Raw genomic sequence first — 25909 nt, 5'->3', positions numbered from 1 at the left:
AGAGCTCACACTCTTGAGCAAGCTCTTAACCAACTGAGCCACTCGGCCGGCCCACTATCTACTTTTTAAACTTAAAAAATTAAAAAAACAATTAAATCTGTATTTCTTTTGTAATGATTTTTCTAAAGATAAAAAGGCAATGTGTACTTCTACCACAAATTATAGTAAATATATAAAAATGTTAAACCATTGTTATGTGTAGGTATAGACATCATTATGCCTATACAATAGGTATATCGTTTTGGTCGCAGTCTTTTTGTCAAACAAATCATAATGCTAGCCCAGATTCAAGGGCAGGGAAATAAACTCCACCTCATGGTGGCAGGGGCAACATAGGGAAACACCCCCTCATCTCCCCATGGATCATTGGTAGCTATATTGGAGACAACCAGTCAAACACTATTGACAGTGCTTTGTTTAGTAAATGAGGTGGTTTGGGTTTTTTTAAAAAGTATGTATTATATTGAAACTCTGTACTTTCTACTCAGTTTTTCTGTAAACCTAAAACTTCTCTAAAAAAAGTCTATTAACTAAAAACAATTATGTATCTGTTCTTTAAATTATAATGTTCATTATGAAAAGTCCAGACCATACATAAATGTATAAAATAATAAGTGAAGTGAGAGGGTTTTATAATACTAACTCTCCATTCCCATATTCTTCAGTTTATATTACCAAGGTTTAGAGTCCAAAGTGCATGTTTAACATATTTCTTATACATATTTTCTGTGTATATGCAGGTATACAAATACATAATGTCTAAAAACAAAAATGGTATTACACCCTACTTAATGTTTCAGCATGCATTCTCTGTCCATGTAGGTCTTTCTTATTCTTTTACATGAATATAGATTTCTTGGAAGATGGCATAAATGGGCTACTTTAAATGCTGTCTGCATTTTCTTGACAGAGTCAAGGTTAAAGTCTATTTTTCCTGATTATAAAAATTCTGTTCACTCTAAAAAAGCTAAAAAGCACCAAATTTCTAAAAATAGGAATCATAGTATAGTTTTTAATTGTTTTCTACTTAATATATTTTGCATATTTTCTTATATCACATAATCTTCAAAAACATAATAAATAATATTTTTCTGATTATAATAGTATCATATGCTCATCATGAAAATTGAAAATGAGGAAAGCCATGAGGAAAAATATATAAATTACCCATAATCTACCTCCCAGAGTAACTACTGTAAACATTTGGTATGTTTTCTTCCAGTATTTTCTTATGTATATATAAAACATTTTTTTCATTCAACATTATATTGTGAATGCTATATCATTAAATAGTCTTTAAAAACAATGATTTTTAATGGCTGTATTTTTCATTTAGGTCATTTAGGTTTAAAATTTTTTTAAATATTACAAATAATGTTGTGATATATATCCTTGGGCATAAATACTTGAGTGTACCTCTGATTATTTCATTGGATTAAATTCATAGCAATGAAGTAATTTAGTCAAAGAATAAGAACATATTTGAAGTTCCTGATTGTTAAAATGTTTTTCAGAAAGGTTGTCCTTATTTTTCTATATACACACCAGCTTTAGGTATTATATAGAAAATTTTTGTATATATGAATTTGAATTCTGTTCTTTTCCTGTAAACTTCAAACATAAGCATTTCCTAACACCTTAAAATTTCCTCATAAATGCAATTTTGAGTGATTGCAGCATTAAATTATGTGCCATTCTGCTTTCTATCTATATCCTTCCTCACTTTTCTTCTGGAGTGAGGATTAAACTCAGCTCCTCCATTCTTACCTCTTGCCTTTTCCTGATATTTATTTTCCCAATTTTAAAATTGCTCAAAATTTCTCCTCTCTTCTGGGATTTTGAGAAAATGTTTCCAAACCACAGTTTCGGAAAAATAAAGCTAGTAAGAACGTACAGATTTCTTGGAAAATGCGCTTATCCCTCGTTTTGTAGATTTGGTGGGCTGGCAATATGGCTTATAGATGTGTTTTGTTTATCCTGCTTAAAAAATTTTAAGCAAATAATAAAGAATCAAGAGATTTTTACATAGTAAACTTACATTTCTGGCTTCTCTTATAAAATCAATAGGCTTGGAGCACATGCTCACGTTGCAGAAGCCAGCTGGACTTGAGCCACAGGTGCCCTCTGTGGGTGGACGGGCTCTTTCTACTCCATGTCGCTCCTACTATTTATTGTTACTATTATTTTTTTTGTTATCACTGTTACCTTTATGCCTAGCACGCTTCGCTCATTTACATGTCTTACCTAGTTCAGTAGACTTCAGTTTTACGCACAAGAGCGTTTTTCCTGTAGCCATCCTGGCTCCAAGGGTCAGAGCAGCTAGGTGATTTGTTTAGGTGTACTCAGCCATGAGCAGCAAATTTGTGACTCAAACCAAGTGAATCCACTCTTACTCTTTCCAGTAGGATCACACTATCATTGGGAAAAGGCCATAGGCTGTAAAATGTCATTGTCTCAGCATTGAAAGAGTTAATTCTTATCATCTCCTGTGACTAACACTGAAAAATCATGGCTCTGTTATTCAAGCAGATTGTGTCAACATCTTGAACATATATAATTATGTGTGTGTATCTCCCTGTCTATTTCAACTTTTACAAGGAAGTTGAGTTACATCTCTGCCAGATTTTGGTTCCCACAGATAGTGAAATCAGTTCAACATTGCCAGTGCTCCCCTCTCCACCACTCTGGGAGGAAATCTATGGAGAAGAAAAATGCACCTGAAGATCTTAAGATTGAAAGCTAGCAAAGAGGCTGAAAAAACCCCCACACCACAAAAAGATGAATGATCGTCAGCCTTCATTTCAAATATTGATCATCTTTCTCTTAGTAGTAAGAAATCAGGAACAGAGAGGGGTGTGTATATACATATATATGTGTGTGTGTACACACACACACACACACACACACACACACACACACACACACACACCGGGAGTGCCAAAAAATGAATACAAGTGGACACTTTGGTCAATGTTGCTCAAGCAGTAGTTTGCTATAATCAGAAGTGTCTGAACGCTGATGGTAACCACTTTGAGCACCTCTTGTAATTGCAGAAGTCAAACATGACTTGTATTCATCTTTTGTTATCGATATATTGGGTTGTCGGAAAAGTCATGATGTATTTTGTCTATGTTTTTTAAAGGTTATTTATTTATATAAAGAACAAAGACCAACCAATGATATATTGCCCGTTTTGTTTGATAACCTTTTGACATCTTTCAGTGAGCTTCATAATACCTCATTTATAGAAGGACCTGTCTTTATTTGAGAAAAACTGAACAAGGTGCTGATTTACAGCCTCATCTGAATTGAACGTTATACTACGCAAGGAGTTTTGAAGAGAGCGAAACAAGTGGAAGTCTGATGGCACAAGGTCAGGCGAGTATGGTGGGTGTGGCAACACATCCTATCCAAGCTCCAATAATTTTTGACAGGTGATCAAACTTGTGTGTGGTCTCGTGTTGTCGCAGTGGAACACAACTCCTTTACAATTAACAAGCTCTGGACGTTTCTGGATGATGGATTCATTCAAATTGTCCAACTGCCAACAGTACACATTCGAATTGACTATTTGGTTCCTGGGTAGGAGCTCGAAAAGCACACCTTTAAAATCCCACCACACTGAAGCATAACCTTCCTCTGATGAATGTCTGCTTTCGATGTCGTTTGAAGTGAATCATCACGTTGGAACCAGACCGTTTCTGCACCACATTGTTGTAAACAATCCACTTCTCATCACCAGTTACCAGTCGCTTCAAAAAAGGATCGTTTTCCTCACATTTAATGAGCATATTGCAGATGTTTATACGCACCATCAAATGAACTTCTCTGAGTTAATGAGGAACCAAAATATCAAGCTTGCTTACGTATCCCAGCTTCTTCAGGTGGCCGTGAATGCTTGAATATGGATGTTCAATGTTTCTGCAATCTCTCGTGTCGTGTAACGTGGGTTTGACTCGATCAATGCCTTTCTTCTGTTGTCATGAACCTCAGTGGGCCTCCCTGACCGAGGAGCGTCGTTGAGATCAAAATTACCAGCACAGAATTTCATGAACCATCGTTGGCACTGACGTTCTTATAGAGCATTGTCACCGTAAACTTTACGCAACTTTTCAGAAGCTTGATGCGCGTTCTTCCCTTTATGGAAGTAAAACAGTAAAATATGGTGAAACTGCACAGTTTGGTCTTCCATCTTCAACTTCTTGTAAAATCTCCAAAACTCAACCAAATCTCTCAATTTTTTTTTAGAATGAAGCTAGAACTGTCAGCTGTCAAATGACATAGCAATAACATAGATGCAAATGACTGTAGTACTTCCAAAAATGAACTAGTGCCATCTGTTGCAAACATGCATCATGACTTTTCCAACAACCCTATATATTATTACAGTTTTAATACAGTTTTCCTTTCTTAAAATGTGTATACATTTTTTTGGCATCCTCTGTGTGTGTGTGTGTGTGTGTGTGTGTGTGTGTGTGTATATATATATATATATATATATATATATATGATATGCATTACTACTGTTACTAAAGCTGTTCCTTGCAGGTTTACCGTGTATCAAGGGGAAATTTCACAGGTGTCATTTTGTCATTTGATCCTACAACAGCCCTCCAGATCATGTAGAGTAGATATCAGTCCTATTTCACAGATGAGGAAACTGAGGGACTTTCTAAGTTCTCATTTCCACTCAAGCTGCAGTCTTTCCTGACTGTGCCTTTAGATTCTTCTTTGACCAGGGTCAATGCAGTCTTTTTTCAGACCAACGCCCCCATCTGTGAAGTGAAGGGGTTGGCCTGGATATTTTATGTTTTATCCAGTTTTAAAAGCCTATGATTACAAGATTTTTAAAGGCATGAACTTAATTTTCTAAACCTGAGAACTTTTAAAGGGTAGGATTGATGTATTTTTATCCTGTTGCCTAGAATATACTGAGAAATAAATGAAAATCTGTCATACATCAAAGTAAAAACAAAAACACCAATAAACACATAAACAAAATATTGAGATAGCTGTCTACCTAAATATTTAAAAGGCACTTATGGAAAAAATTCCATAAGCAAAGTTAAATGGCAACGATTAAACTGCAAAAAAATATTTTAAAGTATGCTATAGGCCTTTAGAGTATACAAAGTTTCGTATAAAATACTCAAAAAGTGCACAAAAAAAGGTTGAACACTCCCAGCTGAAAAGCAGGCAAAGGTCATGAAGTAAATATTTACAAAAGAAAAATACAAATGAACAATAAACACGACAATGATGTCCAAAGCTCTCATAAGCACAATCAGAACAGGACTGAGATACCATTTTACCTACATACTGGGAAAGATTCGAAGGATTAGTACTGGTTGGGGAAAAGGCCCTTGCATGCACCACCATGGGCGGGTAGGTTGGTACCTGCCCAGTGTGACAATCAGCAACATGGAGCATGTCTGCTTCTAAGAATTAACTACAAGGAAATAGTTGTAGACGGACTCAGCAATTTAGGTCCAAGGACATTCATGTAATCATTGTCATAATGGCGAAAAATAGAGTCTGTCAGTGGAGTAGTGAATAAATTCATAACATGGTGTATAATACTCAGTCATTTTAGATAATGTTGTTGATCTGTATTCATCGAAATGGAAAAATGTCTGTCCATGACATGTAAAGTAGAAGAGAAACAAAATTTATCTAGAGTATGATCAATTTGGGGGGTAAAAATTGTGTGAAAATAATTTGGAAGGACATATACCACAACTTATATGGTATATAAGTTGTGGTGTATATATATATATATATATATATATATATATATATATATATATAACTTATATGGTATATAAGCAGTGATTGTCGCTAGGTGTTGAAATGGACAATTGGTTTATATTTGCTCTTTATTTTCAGGTGAAGTATTTCTATTGCTTTTATAACGGGAAAAATAATAAAGGTGTTTCCATTTTGGAATATATTTGCTCTTATCAGTAGTCTGGGATGTGTATTTTTAGCACTTTAAAGAAATGAAATGTCATGGGACAGATGTAGTTTTGATAATATTTGGTCATATCACTTAAAAATACTTAGAATTTCTATTTAGTGCAACTTACATTGATAATTAGACCTATTAACGTTTGGTATGTACATGTATGTTGTGGGGATAGTGTGGGAATTGCAGGCACATACATTTTTTTCCTTGGGACGTCTGTAGTTTGTCTTTGGGAAAAATAGTAGAAGTTGAGGAAATGTTATCTGGGTGCAGGGCTGGACTCTACACTGGACTGGGTGGCCCGGCCTGGCCATATGAAAGTGAAGGAACACATCCTGATACTTTATCCCTAAAACTTTAGTATGCATCTCCTAAGAATAAAGAAACTGTTATCATACCTAGAAAATTAATTTTGATTCAGTGATAACATCTGACATGTAATCTAAATTTAAATTTCTCCAGTTGTCCTCAAAGTGTCTTTTAAAGCCGTTTTCTGCCTAATCTAGGATCCGGTCAAGGTCCATATAGTGCATTTGGTTGTATTATCACTTGCTTCTTTCTTAATCTAGATTCTAGAACAACCTCCCTGTCTTTTGTTTTGTTTGTATTTCATGACATTGACTTATTTGAAGCATTCAGGCCAGTTGCCTTGTAATATTTTCCACATTCTAGATTTGCTTGATTGTTTCTTCATGATTAAATTCAGATTAAACATTTTTTAGCCAGAACGCCACATAGGTGGTGTGTGTACTTCTTATTCCATCACATCGGGAGGCTTCTCATGCCTGGCTGTCCCACTTTTGGGGATACTTGATGTTTTTTAATGAATGGGAAGCTTTCTCTCTCTCACACACACAAATGAAAAGGTCAATGGTATTAAACATTCCTTGTATTAGATTTTTACATCTTTCATGAGCACAATGGAAAAGCTTATTAAGGGGAAATATGCAAAAAAAAATCAAGTGTTTCATTATCTACTGAGAATTTCAAATGCTTCCTTTTTTGTGGAGAAAGCATAAATGTTTGTTAAGTTACCAATCTTTATCCCTGCATATATGCAAGCAGGATGGGAATTAGATAGTATTCTATTATTCATTGCTACTAGTGTTGGATTTACAACATAGGTAAAGATGTAAGGTAATTCTCTACTTGTGCCATTGCGAGGGGCAAACTGTAACATGCTCAAATACCAGCTGTTCTTTTCACTCTTTATTGCAGTAATAATACGGTTTTTTTTGGCTTTTTTTTTAAATTGGGGAATTGGGAGAGGGGAACAGTGTAGGGGAATTGGGGAAGGGAACCAGCCAAGTTGTTGTTCTTCAATCTTAGTTGTGGAGGGCGCCAGTCGCCATCTACCTGCCCATCAGCAGCTCGTGGCCTCTAAGTTCAAGGTGCCGAGTTCAATCTTAGTTGCAGGTGGGCGTAGCCACCATCCCATGTGGGAGTTGAACCAACAGCCTTGTTGTTAAGAGTGCATGCTCTATCCACTGAGCCATCCGGGCGGCAGCTCAGCTCAAGGTGCCGAGTTCAGTCTTAGTTGCGGGCAGGAGTAGCCCACCATTGAACAGGCAGTCTTGTTGTTAGGCACACGTGCTTTCACCAGCTGAGCCATCTTGCCACCTGTTGGCAGCTCAGTGGCAGCTCTGTGTGGGTGCAGCGTCACTGGCCCATGTGGGAATCGAACCAGTGGTCCTGTTGCTCAGAGCTCGCACTCTTAAGCTAACTCTTAACTAACTGAGCCACTCGGTCAGCACCAATAATATGTTTTTAAAATCTAAGGTTTTATTTTCTTTCTTGATTTTGGGTATATTATCTTAGAACACTTGAAGATAAATGTTTTTGGAAACAATTCAAGATGAATGTTTTGAATGCATTCTTTGCCTTCCCCCAAAACCCCAAACCTCCAGGTGGACTAAGAGAAAATGAAGACGATTTTCTTTTGTGTGACAGGACTTCAATAGCCCTTTTTTTCTTTAGTGGACGCCCTCCAAAAACAAGGGCAAGGCTGGGAGCTTTGGGAGTCCTGCTGAAGCATTACATGAACTTGTTTGAAACAGAAGTCTTTGTGAAGATTGTAGAGGGTAATTGGTAATGCAGAGATGTCAATTCTCTTTTTCAGGGCATCTTTTATGACCAAAACTGTGCCTTGTGGAAGTGAACTTCATAAGTTCCTCATCTGGGATACGGCTGGCCAGGAACGGGTAAGGATACACGGTTGTTGGCTTCTAGGGAAATACTGAGGTCAGCTTTGGAAGGTTTCTTGGTATTTGGCAAGACTCCCATGGTTGCAAGTGACAGCAACCCAGCTATTGTAGAAATGACTTAAGCAAAAAAGGAAACCTACTCTTCTCTTCAACTATGAGAAAAATGTGAGGGAGTGCCTATTTTAAGGCAGGGTTGAGTTCAAGTCTTCCAAATGTAGTATCAAAGGCACCCCACTCTATTTCTTTTCTTTGGTTGTTTACCTCTAGATTGGCTTCATTTTTAGGCAGAACCTCCTCCTTCCCTTCCCCAAGGATGACAAGGATGGCTACATAAGCAACTGTAGACCTACATTCTGCAGCAACCTTAGCAACCCTGTGAAGGAACGTAATTCTTTCCCATGAATTGCACCTTATGTCTCTGCACCTGTGGGTTCTCATTGGTCATTTGGGTCATGCGCTCACTCTTGAACTTGATGCTGTATAGAGTTTGGAGGATTTGGCGTTCATACTGGTAGGGCCAGGTAATACACTTACCCCAGAGGTAGGGTCTGCTAATCAGCTCCACCTGAACCACATTGGCTGGAAGTCAGATAGGCTTAGTTCCCCAAGGAAAGTGGGCTCTCTGATGGGAAAATGGGGGAATAGATGTTGGGTTACCAGAAACAATAGATAATATTTCTCTTATTCTTAATTCTTTATATTTGCTGTATGGAGTTATAGGGATTATTAATTTAAGAATCTCACGTCTTTAGATTTTAAAAAGCGAAATAATGAATACCAATAGACTATGTATAACAGAGAATTTGTGTAATAACTAGAGTGTATATTATCAAAGTTGAAAGAGGTGATCAGAAAAATGAATGAAACACAGGGATAACCAATACCTTGTCTTAACTGAGAGCTTTCAAGCCTAATCAAAACTTCCATCGGAGCTAATAATTATGGACACAGGTTGAACTTTCCCTTGTCTGATCCAAGCACAAAGGTCACCTTTTCTACCTATCCCATTTAAAATGACAACACTTCCTTTTTTCCCCACCCTACTCCAGTCACTTAATTTTTCTCCACAGCTCTTACCACCTCCTAATATACTGTTTAATTTACATACTTAGTCTGTTTATTGTCCTTTTTCCCTCAAAAAAAGAGAATACAGGGTTCAGGATAACCCATCATTTTCATTATCTGCTCCTAACAAATCAATGTATGTTCATATAATTTTCATTTATATAAATCCCTGTTTCAAACTAACTTTCCAGGGTTTGCAGATCGAAGCATTTCAAAGATTTCTTCTTTCTAATTAGGCCAGATTTTCTGGCCTACAAATGCTAACCTCATCAGAATGTCTTTCATTTTGCTGCTAAATTGAGAGCACAGGCTTGCATACAAGTGAAGCCACTACCTAAAGCACCTCTTCAACTCTGTTAGTCAGCTGTGCATGCTGACTCCTGAAATGAGGGGGGTAGATTGAAGGAAAAAAATGTCTACTTAAGGATCTCTTCTGTACATACTTTTGTGTTCTTTGTAGTTGTTCTGCTAGCGTTTTTGTCTTTTGGGTTTTTGGTTGCTATTTAAACTTAAGCAATGGGGTTTTCTTGCTCCCCTTTTTACTTCTGGCCATGAAATAGTTGCTTTTGTAGCCGTTATTAATGAGCATAGTAAGTCAATTTTACAAATATCTGGCTTAGTATTTGTAGCACTAGTGCTTCTACTACAGGCTGATGTGCCCTAGCGTTTTGCTATGGTCTGTGTACTGTTCTGAGTGCTTTCCTTGTACTAACACATTTAGTCTTCTCACAGCACTCTGATACAGGGATTATCCCCATTTGCAGCTGAAGTCACTGAGGCACAGAGAGGTTAAGTAACTTGCTCAAGATCACACAGTCAATAAGGTGCAAAGCTGAAATTTGAATCCAGCTGTCTGGGTCCTGAGCTTTATAGTTTTGTTCTGATAGAAGAACCACACAAAAGCCATACAGTTGAAAGTAAAATTATCCAAAATCCCACTACCCAGGTATTTCCACTGTTGACATTAGATGACCATTCTTCAGGTATCTCACTATGTGTGTGTTGATAATTTCATATCAATGGGATCATGATTCTTTATAACCTGTTGTTTTCATTTAATAATACAATGTTCCTATGGGGAAATTTCTGTATGATTAAGCAGAGTATTTGACATTTAGCTACCTATTCTATCTAATATAATATTCAAAGAATTGGCTGCTTTTGATGAAATTTGGTACTCTAAAGTAACTATTGTGGTTTGTAGGTGGGCCCACTTACCATCTCAAAGCAAAATAGCAATAGAAAAAGTTTTATAGGGTAGTATTTCTAATTATTGTAGTTGCTTTCCCTAAAATTTGACTATTAGAGGTTTTAGACATCTTTGACTGTGTTGCTATGTCTGTACTTTTAAAAGCAAAGTGTTATATGTATTATATTAGTATTATATGTATGCTTAGTGTTATATATTATTATAATTATTAGTGTTATGTGTGCAAGATATGACTCCATAACAGTGCTTCAGGTAAGAGTGATTGAGTTTTGGATGATAATTTCAGTTGAATGTTTTTTAGAATCTAGATTTGTGGAGAAAGTGTGAGCAATATCTACATGGCCTTTGTGGTCATACAATCACTCTAACCCTCAAAGGCCTGATTTAGTTATCCTCAGGCTGTCCTTGTCTCGTGTCCCTTGGTGCAGTCTTGCATCTCTTCAGTAATGGCAATTTTTCAATCGTTTTGGCAGCTCGTTGCTGGAGTTAATCATGCTTGTAGTGGTGTTTCCTAATGTTCGAGCTAAAAATAAATTGCCTGCTGTTGGTTGTGCCTATTGCTATTCTGTCTCATTAATTGTTTGGAATACAGTGCGTTTTATTATCCCTTGTTATCTTTGTAGAAATATGCTACTGATCTCCTTAGTTTTCATAATTTTTAGGTAAACAAAATCTCTTTGGATTTATGATTTGACAATATAATGTTATAGATCTCTGTGTCCTCAAAGTGAGTAATGCTCAGTGCAATGCTTTGCATGTGTTATAAATACTTGTTTATTTGTGGAATGATTGAACCAAGTCCTGCCTAGCATTCATGGCATTCTGGTTAATGCCCTATTTACTGCCCAGTACTAATTGTATATTATATTTGTGGCACAAATTCATACTCTTGAAAAATTATTTTTTCCTCCGAGCACTGGAAATGTAAAGGATTCCCCTCCTCCTCCGTTTTGTATAAGAGAGCACTCATTCTTGATTTTCTGTCTTGATTTTGCCTTTCATTCAACCTATTATGATGGGCATCCTGTGATTCTTTTGATGGCAAATGCTAACCTGTAGAGTGCCTCTGGAAAAAAAAATGTTTAAAAAAATTTAATCATTTCTAATTGATTGTTGAATCTACTTTGTTAAAAGCTTAATATTTTCAAGATTTGTGCATTTAATTTGCTATCGAGAGGGGTGTTGAGAAGGGAAGAGTGTGGGCTTTCATGGTTTTCATCATGTCCTCTTCAGATGGTTTGCTATGCTGGTTTCTGCTTCATGCCAAGCTGTGAAAAAGAGCAGCAGTAGGTCAGACGGATGCATGCAGAAATCACAGCTCGGAGAGGTCCCCAGGGGAGAGAAAGGAATTGATCTGCCCAGCTCTGTCCTCCCATCTTCCATCTGTCAGGATTTGTGATGAGGAGATAAGACTTCTGTCCTAATGTGTCAACCTGTCATTCTTTCCCATTGAATTTCTTTTTGACTTCCTTCTTTGTTTTTCTACTAAACTGGGCATGAGAATATCCTTATTGCTATTAAAAATGTCTCAATACATTAGGAAATGCAATCTTCATTTTCTAGATGTGTGCTTCCAAATCATTCTGTTTGTGCTTTAAAACACAATCACAGTGGATTACTCCATCAAAAATGTCAGTATTTGGAAAATTTTCAAGCATCATTTGCTTGTTCTGATCCATCATAACAACATTATTCTAAGAATATCACATGGAAAAATATTAACATAATCTTATTCTTTTATTTTATTTGGTTGAAGTCAGTGTTATACTCATAGATGCCTGCTTTTCCTAGTGGACTTCCTGAGTCGTAACTGTTGCATTGATAAAATTTGGATTTCAAATGAACCAGTTACAAATTCCACAAAGGTGGAATTTATGGTTCTCTTATCAGCAGAAAAAAATCTCCACTACTCTACAAACACATCTGAAGTGGAATCGATTGACTTTTGAAATCAAACTCATTATTTTGTGCTTTTTAAAGATGACATTGGAGAACATAATGTATAAACTAAAAAATAGCCTCCCTCTAATCTCCTCAGCCCTAGGCTAATTTCAAATTTGCTTAATCTGTACATTTCATTAAATGAAATCACAATCTGTAGATTTTTGTGACTGGTTTCTTACACTTATCATATCGATATTGAGGTTCATCCATGTTGTAACAGGTCAGTGCTTCCTTTTTATGGCTGATTTTGTTTATTCATTTGCCAATTGACAGATGTTTGGGTTATTTCCACTTTTGGCTATTATGATTGATTGTGTTATGAATATTCATGTACAAGTTTTTGTGCAAATCCATGTTTAAAAAAATCTCTTGGATATATACATATACATATGAAATTGATGAGTTATATAGTAACTCTAAGTTTATCATTTTGAGGACCTGCCAAACTGTTATCCAAAGTGACCGCACTGTTTTATATTCCTATCAGCAATGTTTGAGGTTCCAAATTCTACAAATTGTCATTAACACTTGTCTTTGCCTAACTCAAGGTCACAAAAATTTACTCATATGTTCTAAGAGTTTTGTAATTAGCATTTACATTTAGCTTTATAATCCATTTGTTAATTTTTTGTGTATCTTATAAGGAAAGGATTCATTTTCCTTCTTTCTATGTCAACATCATACAAAATCAGTTGTCCCTGCACAGCTTGTTGAAGACTGTTCTTTGATCAGTTAGTTGTCTTGGCACCTTTGTTGAAAATCAATTGGACACAAATGTGAGGGTTTAATTCTGGACTTTCAGTTTTATTACTTTGACCTAAAATTTTATCCTTATGCCAGTACCACATTGCTCTGATTACTGTAATTTTGTAGTTAAGTTTTGAAATTGGGATGTGTGAGTTTTCTAACTGTTTTTCTATTTCAAGATTGTTTTGGCTATTCTGGGTCCCTTGCATTTCCACATGAATTTTAGGATCAGCTTGTAAATTTAAAAAAAAAAAATCCCGCTTTTTTGATAGGGATTGTATTGAATAAGTAGGTGAATTTGAGGTTACTTATTCCTTAAACTTTTATATTATAAGTGGTAAGCAAGTTGTATGCTTTCTTCTCTTTGGAGATTATGTGTGGATTGGAAATGCAGCCTTGACCTCAGAGTGGCACGTAAAGAAAAATTCTCAATAAAGTATTAAATCTTTTAAATGTTTAAATGTGTTCCCTGTAAATTCATACAGAATGATAAACAAGGTTATATTTGTAAAGTTATCATTTAAAATTTACCAACCCATTATGAGGCTTAAAATTTATATTTAACTAAATTTTTTTAAAAAGAAGGAATCTGTCTTCAAAATAGTATTATTTGCAGCTGATTTAGTTTTTTTCAGCAATATTATCTAACTCAGGACTAGACTTTATTACGTTAACACATACTGCTAAAGATAATATAATATTCTGAAATCCATTGATTTAAAAGGCTTACAGTCACTTTCCTAGTGAGTGCACAACTTTTTTTTTCAATTGTGAGGTGTTTCAAGTATTCCAGAAAAAGCACAGAAAATAATGTAATAAACATCTCTGTCTGCACCACTGAAGTTTGTTTAATCTTTACTTGCTTCTTCTGTTGGAAGTTTTCCTTGAACTCTGGGTACCTGAAGAAGAAAAAGTCACGCTTATGCCCTCCAGAAATTTAATGGATGAAGCCATGAAGTCTGGGTACTGTGTGTTGTTTAACCATACTGCTTGTTTGCCTGCTTTGGCTTAATTTGGCAAGTGTCTAACCGTCTACCATAATTTGAAAGGTTAGGTGACTGGAGAACCTGTACTCAGAGGGCTAGGATGTAGGTAAGCAAAGCTGGGGTGTAAATGCTGGGCCTGAATGGGTCCATGAGAAAGAAAAGAGAACCAAATATGCCAGATATCCAAGGTCAAGGCCAGGCTTTACAAACATCAAAAGAAACTTTTTAGCTCTCTTTCCTTCTTTCTTCAGTGTTCTGGAGTCCATGGTCAAGAAAGTGGCTCATTATTCCTACGCCATTATTAAAGCCAAAGGAACTTTGACCTTTGGGAGTCCTTGAAGAATGGGGCCTCTTACAAGCTCAGAATGAGCTGCTCTTTGTTTTCTTCTCCCTTGCCCTGCAGGCACAGGAAATACAGGCGCAGTTCTAAACACCACCAGCAAATAGCATACGCTCAGAATCCGGTTCCTAACCCGCTGTTGGAGGGGAATGCTTCACCCTATGGCATCTTCCTCACAAACCCACTAGAGGACGATTTTCATAGGAACCTCAATTTGGTGAGAGGGTAGAATAAACACACGATTTTGCTTCCCCCTCTTTCCCAAGAGAACAGTGCATTTAATTAGTGCAAATTGAGATCCTGATAAAAGAAATAAATATTCCCCTCCCCATTCCCGCCGCCTCTTCTCTTGGCAAAGAGACAGATTAGAAGCTTGCAGATAGGGTGTGTGCTATTAAAAACGAGATAAATAGCTATTCATAGGGCTCTGCCATGTCATCTCAACTTAGAAGAAGCTTCAGGAATCACTTTCAGTTAAAAGTGGTATATCTGAAGAGGTGCAGTGATGTTTAAAAATTGGTGACAGAAACTACAGAAGGACAGCATTACAGTGGTATTCAAGGAGGGGCATTGGCTAGTAGCTGTGTGGGCAGAGCTGGAGCTACCATTGTTGGCACCTGTTCCCAGAGTTGTGCTGTTTGGAGGTGTTGGTGTCATTTAGGAAATTAGGAGCTAAGGTGCAGAATTGCCCTCAGGTGTCAGAATGCCACTGACAGAAGAGAAACAGGAAGGATATGTCCACGTATTAAGATAAATTTAGTAAGTCCTTCAGGAAACACTTGAAACATTTCTGTGCTCAGCTAGTGAGATGGGAAAGCTGGGAATGAAGGAAAAGGAATGGGAAGTGGGAGACAGGAACAGCGGGGAGGAAAATCTCAGCTGTGAGTCGATCTTAAAAAGCAAGGATGAACTTCTCCTGCCTGAAAGTAGACCCAGCCCCTTGCCCCTTCTGCATTTTCTGTGTCGCAAAAGACCCCACAATTTTCCTGTATTCTTCAGTGGTCATTCCCCCCATGTGTTCTCCATGTGACTTCCTCAGGGCCAGGTGTGTTCTGGGAGGGAAGGTGACGCCATTAGATGATTCTTCACAAGTTGGCCATGACATTTTACTGGTGTGTATTTTAGTCTGGGATGCCCTAAGTAGCTTCTAATTGTGTGGCTCTGTTTGTGCCTGCCTCTTGAGTTGAGGCCAGTTTCCATTCTGCTGATTCTCAGAGGACATGTGGCAAAGATTATAGCAGCTGAGCTGGAGATAGGTATTGGGGGAGCAAGATGGGTGGCACTGGGTTGCATTTATTAAGAATCTAACAAGCACTTTATCTGGTTGTGTTTTTTCTTCTCCCCTCCTCTCTCTATTTTTCTTTTATGCAGCCAATTCCCTAAATCTGGTTAAAATACAGGTAAAAGGGTCTATGAAGCCTATGAATCTCATTCCTGACAAGGAAATCAGGTACATGGACTTCATGTAATTACCAAGAGTGTGCTCCTGAGGTGCTAAAGGACATGTCTAAACAGGACCAGCTGGAGTGTCTTTAGAGGATAGGTCTGTCAGTTTGGAGACACTTATATCTGGAACAGCCCCTTTGAAGGTGGCCTGATTCCACCCTTCACTCCAAGAAAACCGTTCACCTTCTGAGGCCAGAGGTCTGTCCTCTTCCCTTTCTCTATGTTTCCTATGGCTACTGTAACAGATGACCACACATTTAGAGGATTTATCCTCTCACAGTTTTGAAGGTCAGAAGTCCGAAATGGGTCTTACCAGACCAATACCAAACTACAAGCAGGGCTATTTTCCTTTCTGAAGTTTCTGGGAAGAATTTGTTTCCTTGCCATTTTCAGAGACCACCTGCCTTCCTTGGTTAGTGGCCCCTTCCTCCATCTTCAAAGCCAGCAGCACGGCCTCTTCAATCTTTGCGACTCTCTTGCTTCTACCTTGTACTTGTAAAGACTTGGGTTGACATTGGGTCTGCTGAACAGTCCAGGATAGTCTCCCCATCTCAAGATCCGTTGGTTAGCAGCCTTAACTCTGTCTGCAATGTTAATTTCCCTTTGCCATGTAACATAATGTATTCACAGGTTCTAGGGATTAGGACGTAAACATCGTTGGGGGCTGTTATTCTACCTACCAACTTTTGTCTTCACATTGCTTAGAACAGTACCTGTCATGTACCAAATGTTCAATAGATACCTGTTGAATGAATGAATAAATTTAGTGTAAACCTGTATCTTCATATATCAACTTAAGCAATGTTTCACTTCAGAGAAGCAACTGAGGAGTGGACAAAGAGTGGAATTTGGAGTCAGAAGACCTGTGTTCAAGGTCTAGTTCTACCATTTAAGAGCAATATGTCTGTGGGCAATTTACTTAACCATTCTGAGCCTATTTTCTCATTTGGAAAATAGGAACTACCATATTGTCCACCTGCCTTCACAGGGTTATTGATTCATCACGTGTTCAGTCATTAAATATTTGTTGACTCCCTACTATGGCCCAGATAGGGGCTCAGGGTAGGGTTCTCAGAAGAAGTAGCAATTGAGAAAGGTGTGAGTGAAGTGAGAGAGTGAGCCTTGTGGATGTCTAATGGAGGAGGGTCGGGTCTGGAAGAAAGTGTGTGGGAAGGCCTTGAGGCTCCATTGGCTGCATGTTCAGGGAACAGCAAGGAGGCCAGAGGTTGGAGACAAGCAGGAGAGGGGCCTAGTGATCAAGTGATTAGAGCTTTACACACCATAGTACAAAGTTTGGATTTTATGCTTAGTAAGTTATAAGGATTTTGAATGGAAAAGTGACCCAATTTGACTTATATTTGAAGGAAAAAATTACTCTGCTTTACAGTTAACACAATGTAATGTTAAATGTTTCCTTTAGAAGACTCCAGTAGTGGGGGTGGGGTGGGAAGTGAGGAGAGGGTAGAAACATGCCAAGAGTTGCGTGTTAGGGAAGAGGTTAGCTGATAAGAACATGGACGTGCATCATACTATGCTCTTTTCTTGTCTATCTGTTTGAAAATTTCTGCAATAACAAGTTAAAAATAGATTTGGTGTTATATGTAAATACATATCGTTAAGTCAGCAGTTAAAAACAGGATCCTTCTGGCTACTGTGTGGCCAGCGTAGAGGCCACTATAGTATCTAAGTACTCTGATGGAAACTCCAGACAAGCAGTCAAGGAAAGATGGCCTGGGCTCGGGAAAGTTCGGGAGGGGTGTACTGAGGTAGCGCCCTATAGGCTGGGTCTGCAGGCTGCGCGATGACACTGTTGGCACTTGAGAACAGCACAGAGGCCTGGGTGTCTGGCATACTGTGGGTGAATGAAATTACTCGTTTGCAAGTGTGTTTTGTGGATCCCTTCCTAGCAAGGTGCTGTCACAGACACAGGAGACCCCCTTGTGGCTGCCCAGCAAAGGTGGGCTTTCTCGTGGGCACAGTTGTGGCAGGGTAGAGGGGACAGGCACCTCTGCCAGGGAGTGCTGGGTCAGGCTTTGCCATGGGGTGGCACTTGGGCAAAGTTTGTCCTGCTCCAGGAGTGATCCCAGTTGATGTGTGCCTGCTGCCCTGTTCTGTAGGGAGATTTATCTCAAAGATGGACGTACGTTTACTGGGAACAGGAGGGCGAAGGACAGGAGAGCCTAAACTGACCTGAGCAGAGCAAAGAGGGAGAGACATGACTGACCATGGCATTTCCTTCAAATGCACAAAACAGTGGCTTTGTGTGAGAAACTCCAATAACTTAGGGACAGGGTGTGTCATAGTTCTGGACTTTTAGGAAATTCCATTTGCTTGCCAACAGAGGAATTAGAGCTGAGGTTCCCTGCAGTTGGGTATTTATGAGTGGGAAAAATGTATTTCTATAGCATTTCAAAACCTTGACCCTGTCTTATACATTCTTTTAGAGATCAGGATATGCCAGTTCATTACCTTGTCTTTAAAAAAATCACTAACTCATGCCTTCCCCTCCAACACCTTTTTTATGGAAAAATGTTTGGATTTGTTCTGGATCATTTTCTCTTAAAGAAGGTTTACTCAACACCTTATCCCTAAGGAGTCAAATGCATGTCAGGTCGCCTCTAAACCCCGCTTCCTCCTGGTTCTTTTGCTTCACCCCTTTGATTCTTGAATACTGAGGAAGCTCTTTGACATTAATTGGCACTTTCAAAGAAAAAAGTAAAAAGAAAGAAAAAAAAAAGATCCCTTCTCATTGCAAAAGTAATGTATCCAAAAGTAAAAATTAAAAAAAAATAATTCAGAAATATTAAAACAAGTAGTAATCTGCTTATTTCAGAAATAACCATTGTTAAAGTTAATAATTTGATATACTGTAGTCTCCCAGCCCGTTTCCTGTTCAACTTTACATAATGTTGGGTTTTATGACATCTGAGTAGGCAGGCATATGAAAAGGCTGTCTGCTTTTCTGTGGAGGGAGAAGGTCTGTGTAAAAGTCAGGAACATTCTTCTGAATGGCACAGAGAGAACACTTAGCAATGGTTTTTCCATTCAACTTGTGCCAGTTGAGAATGTTGGGAATGTCAGGAATTTTCCTTTACTACTTTCTGTTTTGTTTGAATCCTAATGGGCTGCTGGATATGTTTTGGCTTCTGCCCTTGACTGTCCATGGAGTGTTCTGTGGGAGGATGAGAATTTCTGATTGTGCGCTGGCACCTGAGACAGACCAGCACTAGCTCCCAGGCTGCATCGAAGTGACTCACCAGGGACAGAGTGTTCTCTGGAAATAATAATACAGAACCAATCGTTGCAAGTTTCTGGACCTGATGTTAGAGCCTCTGGCTTGGATAATTCTCATCTGGGAGGTTGAGCCCAGCTGCAGCCTGTCCTTGTTTGGAAACTGTATATTTTCAATCACTGCTCATTCTTGACATGCTGAATATTGCTGCTATGGAATTTATGATGCCACAAACCTGTATTTAAGGAATTTTGCCTGAGGCAGACTGGGTGGTGTGAAGGATTAGATTTCTTGGAATAATACTTTCCACTGTGTGCTGAGTACACACACACACACACACACACACACACACACACACACACACGCACACACACACGGCATGGGAGGGGAAGAAGGGAGGTTTGTGCTGCAGGTAAGGCACCCCAAAGAATCAAGAGCAGGGCAAAGGGAGGAGGTTCCATTCAGAGTCTGTCTCACCTTGGCCATGAGTGTTGTCACAGAGCTGGAAGAACCTTAGCTATCATCAACGATCTCATTCCCACCGCAGCCTCCATTTTATAAAATATGAAACCAGTGTAGAGCCAGGCACAGGTCTCTAGACTCCACCTTGAGTTTAGATCTCTTCATACTATGCCCATATGATGGACAGGTTCTGAACATACTAGGTCTGTAGATGTTAATATATGCTACTTGTAAAAGTGGTAAAAAAAATAAATTAGGAATCCTGAGTTCAAACCAAAATAAATAGATATCTTTACTATAAACATTTTCAGAGTCTTTAGGTACTAATAATACTTTTTAAACCTCCAGGGGAGCATCATTATGTGTAGTGTTTCTGAAACTTACTGGGCCAAGAAAGCTTTTTTTCCGAAAAGCAACTCAAGGGCACAGCACAGGGTTCTACAGAAAACTCTTGGGAATACCAGACTAGGCCATCTTGCCTCATGTGCCGTTTCATATTTTTCAGAAACTTGAGTTTAATTGCTGCCCAATAGTCCCTTCTATGGCTAAGCCAAATTTATGTTTCCCGTCTCCGATGGTTAGATATTGAGGTTGGTTCCAATTTTTCAGAATTACTGATCATTCTAGAATGAATTCTGGTTACTTTGTGATCATCTTTGATTATTCTTTTCAGAAGTGGAATTGGTGAATAAAAGCGTATGAATGTTTTCAAGACTCTCAAAATAACATAGTCCAGTTGCTTTCCAGAAAGCTTATGTCCACTTATCCTGCTACCAGTTGCTGGAAGTGGGGACAGTGTTATTAGCATCCATTTGTCAAAGCTGAGGAGTCTAAGAAGTTCAAATGACATTCCCTTTCCTCCTGTCCTGTGGACAGCCAGTAATGAAAAAACAAGCAGTTACACATACTAAGGACATAAACAGCCATTCTTTTGAAGGGACAAATTGACTTTTCACAATTCCCTGTGCTTCTAAAAAAATTAAGTGTTATCTGAGAGTTATCTGAATACTTTAATTTGGTATTACAAATTTTCTGTTGGATAGTTAGGGAAGAAAGAATTTTGAATTGGCATTTGTTGTGCTAATTTTCAAATAGCCTTTCAAGGTGAGATTTTAAAAATTGTATCACCCTCCCATGATTGTGAACTTTGCATCTAGAAGAATCTTTATGTGAGTGTTTATCAGTCTTCTGACCCCACGGAAATTGAATTATGTCATATTCAGTATTGATGCTTGTTGTGGTGCTTTTGTTTTATATTTGTATGGTGAAAATATACACATTGTAGGCTAGAAGTGATTTATCCTTTTGTCCTCCACAAGTATTACCTGTTGGTCAATGTATTATTGGGTTTTGGAACTGAGATGTGAACTTTTAACTCATTAAAACTCCCAAGTCCCTGGCAATAAAGTCATTTAAGTGGCTTCATCAACAGATTTATTTTTTAAATGATTCCATTTGGAGGAAGGAAAGAACAAATAATGCATTATGCACAAAGATCTATTCAATAATTCATGAGACCTGCACACCAGTGACCATTTTAGATTCAGCTCATGGTGTTATTGCTGAAAGTGAACATTGTCTTAGAAGATGTCCACAATTTGTTCCTCTTTGTGCTTGAGTCCACAAGTACCTTGATTTTTGAGATATAAATTTTGTACTGACTCTCCTAGTTGGTATGTTTAAATGGACCATTCTTATATGGAGGCTATTTTGAAAAAAATGGACATTTTATGTAATTGGGGCAAAAAGACACTTTATGTGCTTTTCCTACCCTTAGCAAAGCAGGAATGTTTAAAAAATGCATTGCTTTTTTCTCCATTTGGGCAGGGACTTTGATTTTGTTTTCCATATGTGGAGTGAATTGCCAAAGAATGGATTAAAATAGATTTATTGATACCTAAATTTTAGCAAACACAGTGTTGGGCAGTCAGTGAGTATGGAAAGGCATACATGATAAATAACTTGCCATTCTCCAATGAGTCCTGGCAAGTGGCCCAAGCCCTTTAGCTGCGAACTTTTGGGCTCATCCTGAGCTCCATCCAACCAGATCTTGTTTCTGAAAACCACAGAGGCAATGGGGCAATGTCTCTTCAAGGTGGAGACTTGCAGGAGGCCGTGGAGTTGGGAAAGAGTTGCCTGCTTCTTTCCACTCTGTGAGAGTTGCACTAATATTCTTCAATGCAATACTAGGGAAAGCTGGGGAACTGAGTGCTTCAGATTTCCAAATAGGATCATTTCAGTTTGGCAAGTACTTATTCCATGATAAGTATTGTGTGGGAAATTACAATGAATGAGTGATGATTTTATTTGCTGGAAAAGCTTCAGTCTCCATCCTTCCTCCCTCCCTCCTTTCCTTCCTTCCTTCCCTGTTCCCTCCCCTACTTTCCAGTAAAAATGAATGTTTTTTTAAAACTGAAAAACCATTTAATTTAAGAACTGTACTGGTATAGAATTAACCCCTGGTTGTTCACAGAAGATGAAAACATTCACAAGACTCAGAAAAGTAGGAAAGCAAAGAAAGTTTTATTGAAGGTTGGGCAGAGAGAGAATGCCCATGTAAGTGTCTAAGGAAGATGGCCGCCACGGGTAGTAAGGAGAGAAACACCAGTAGGGAGTGTTCCCAGGGGTAGAGTCTGAGAGTGGACAGCTGCACCTAGCTGCAGGTTAGCTTTTTCTTATATAGGAAAGGGGAGGTAAATTTTCTTACAGCAGAAGATGTGACATATAGACTGAGGTCTTTTGATTGACATATGTTGGTTATATAACTAGTTTCTTTCTGCACATGCTCTTACAGAAAAACCCAGAATGCGTACAGAAAAACCCATAGAATATGGAAGACTAAACCTTAATGTTCATTTTATTCTAGTTGTATCATAATGAATCTGGAGTTCACACTGGAAGCAGGCTTCAGCGACCTGCACAGATGTGAAAAACCTGATTTTTCTGTTTGGGTCTTATCTTCTTTTTCTAAGGATGTTCCAACAGGAAGATTTATCTCTAGGGACTGAGTTTGGGTGGTCCCTGGGAAGGGGGATGCAGGCCTGGGCAGTCCCCCTTTGAGCTCACTTTTATTAACTTTTTTGCCTCATCAAAAACCATTGTAAAAATTTATACTAGTCAGACTCTTATAAAGAAAATGTATAAAGCACTAGAAAGCCACCATTAACATTTTGAGAAACATTATGTTGTACCTACACACATGGACATACGCCCACACACATTTTACCCGAAATTATAAAATGGTACATATACTGCTTTGAGACAGTATGTCAAGGGTACCTTTTCCTATAAATAAAAACCCTCATCATCACTTTAATTGTTGCAGAGTATTCTGTTACATACATATACCATTAATGAATTCTCTATGATTACCCTTTAGATTAATTTTAAATATTTGCTCCCATGTACAACACAAGAATGAGTATCTTTGTGTGTGTGGTGATCACTCCAGTATATGTTCATATAAGTGGAATTGTTGGGTCAAACAGTATGCACATTTCAACTTTTTATGTGTATTACTGACAGCGTCTTTGAAAGAAGGCCTCTCTTTTAAAAAAAAATATATATTTAAGGTGTACAACATAATGATTGATGTACATATACATAGTGAAATGATTACTAAAGTCATATTATTAACATCTCCACATAATTACCTTTTTTAAAAAAATGATAAGCATACCTGAAATCTACTTTCTTGGCAAATTTCCAGGTTTAATTAATCATAGTCATCATGCTGTACATTAGATCTCTAGAATTTATTCATCTGATGTAACTGCAGTTTTGTCCCTTTTGACCAACATCTTCCATCTTCCCCAACCCCCCAAGGTCTTGGTAACCACCGTTGTACTCTCTGCATCTATGTATTTGACTTTTTTAGATTCCACGTATAAGTGAGATCATCCAGTTTTTTTTTTCTTTGTCTGGCTTATTTCACTTAGCATAATGTCCTTCAGGTTCTTCCATTGTTGTTGCAAATGGCAGGATCTCCTTCTTTTATAAGGTCAGATAATATTCCATTCTGTATGTATCTATCACATTTTCCTTATCCATTCATTTGTTGATGAATGCTTAGGTTGTTTCCATGTCTTGTCCATTGTGAATAATACTACAGTGAGCATGGGAGTGCATATATCTCTTTGAGATACTCATTTAATTTCTCTTGGGTATATACCCTGAAGGTGAATTGCTGGATCATATGATAGTTCTATTTTTAGGTTTTTGAGTGATCACCATACTATTTTCCATAGTGGTTATGCCAATTTCAATTCTCACCAACAGTGTACAGGGGTTCCCTTTTTTCCACATCCTCACCAACACTTGTTACTTTTTTTTTTTTTTTATAATATCCATCCTAACAGGTGTGAGGTGATATCTTATCGTGGTTTTAATTTAATTTGCATTTTTCTGATGATTAGTGATGTTGAGCATCTTTTTATAAGATGGTCTTAAAATACATTTCTGTGTAGCTTATGAGAGTGCCTCCCATCTTTCTAGTTTTTAATAAATTAATAAAGGCTTCATCATTGCTTTTATTTTCATTTTTTATTATAATTAAAGATGTTTTAAAATACTCATTGGCAGTTTATATCTCTTTGTTATATCTGTCTAATCCATCTGTCCATCTATCTATTTTTTATCCATTTTTATTTTAAGCTGAGTTATCTTTTTCTTATTGACTTTCAAAACCCATTTACAATATATTCTTCAAATATATTCAAAGATATATTCTTCAAAATCTGTATAAAATCTGTATGTGTCCTCAGAATAATTATTCTGCTTGGGGATAAATGATTCTAGTGACCAAGGAGACTAGTTTTGTTCACATTTTGGAACGAAGCTCATCTCTGTCACCATTTGTCATGCACTCGAAGGTTGCAGCCATCTAGACCTGAGGGCAGTTGCCGAGGTGCCCTGGCTGCAGTGTTCCTCATTAATGGCTCAGCAAGGGTCTTGTGATCTGTGCCAGTCTCCTCTTTTCCTCCCCTTGGCAAACATCTTTTTCTTACTGCTGTGTAATTCTAATGAGATTGCTCTAGGAGGTTAACCCTATTAAATAAGTGATGAGCAGTAAAGAAAAGAAATTTCATAGGATATTAGCACTTAAAATAAAATTTATTTTTGGCCTTTGTCCAAGAGTGAATTTCATGTTCTATAAACCACAAGCGTATGTGCAGTGAAGGAGGAAAATTTATAATCTAATATGGATCCTGGGAATATTCTAGGGGGAATTCAGGGATCTTATAAGGATGATGTAGGATAAAGTTTTATATTTAATTTGGGATTGCATAAAACGTACACTTTGGCCTAAAACCATTCATTGTTCCTAAACAGTTTCATTCACTGGCTCCCATGTACTATCGTGGATCCGCTGCAGCTGTCATAGTGTACGATATTACCAAACAGGTAAGAATGACCCTGTTAGAATTTAGATGACTTATGGTGATTCTCTGTCTTATAAAGACCAAAGCAGAGACTTCACTGCTTGAGTCTTGACAGTAGCCTGGAATGAGATTTCATAATGTGGTGGTTGGGGATAATGAACACTATATATTGATTTTATTTCACCTATGTGTAATGAAGCATTTCAGGCTTATCTGCTAAGTTAAATAAACAACAATGAACATTCACTTTTAAAATTGACTGTCTAGTTGAAGAGGTAAGGTCATGCCTGCTACTACTATTCACCAGAATGTCAGTTTTTTAGGAAAAGGAAAATTATTTTTAAGTTTTGAATGTTTTATAATTATAGAATATTTTCTATTAGTGTTCCAATCACACTACTTAAAATGCCAAGGAAAATGTTCGTGTATGTATAGTGTATCTGTGTATATATAATATAAATATATTTTTAGTGATCATGTCTAGGATATCCATCAACAAATGACTGCAGTGGTTTGCTGACATTTTTTCCTACTCCTGGAGTGCTGACTCAGTGCATAGGACCACTAGTTTAATGATTCATCACTTACATCCTTGAGTTCCTGACCACTTTTACCTAAATGTGGTGTCTGTCTTGGCTTGTTTCTTGGAGGACAGTTGTAAGTGAGCGTGTGCGTGTATTTTATTTTCCTTTTTCTTTCCTGAAGTAAACATGAACATTGTCTAGTCCTATGACTAGGTTCCTTTTCATGTTAAGTCCTGGCTCTACTTTTAAATTAATGTTATTTATAGGAGAAAATTATAAAAAGGATTTTCTTCATTTCATCAAGTTTCAGTTTTAGAAAAGGGAATCTTTTACAGGCTATTTAAGTATAATTTAGCTAATATTAAAATTTATGCCAACATAGGTGTAGTATGTTGATCTATGT

The 25909-nt window shown here is 37.6% G+C and overlaps 1 protein-coding gene across 1 annotated transcript in view; it reads left to right on the top strand.

Moving 5' to 3' along the window:
* RAB31 (RAB31, member RAS oncogene family) overlaps positions 1-25909 on the top strand; it is a 127455-nt gene that overhangs the window by 65281 nt on the left and 36265 nt on the right. The window contains exons 3-4 of the mRNA XM_019649981.1: positions 8085-8166; positions 24933-25004. Coding sequence (XP_019505526.1) covers positions 8085-8166; positions 24933-25004 — 154 coding nt within the window. The remainder of the gene's footprint in view (positions 1-8084; positions 8167-24932; positions 25005-25909) is intronic.

The sequence above is a fragment of the Hipposideros armiger genome, unplaced genomic scaffold (genome assembly GCF_001890085.2).
Source record: "Hipposideros armiger isolate ML-2016 unplaced genomic scaffold, ASM189008v1 scaffold_136, whole genome shotgun sequence".
Classification (NCBI taxonomy): Eukaryota; Metazoa; Chordata; class Mammalia; order Chiroptera; family Hipposideridae; genus Hipposideros; species Hipposideros armiger.
The sequence above is the reverse complement of the archived record's forward strand: the minus strand, read 5'-3'. Positions and strand labels throughout refer to the sequence as shown.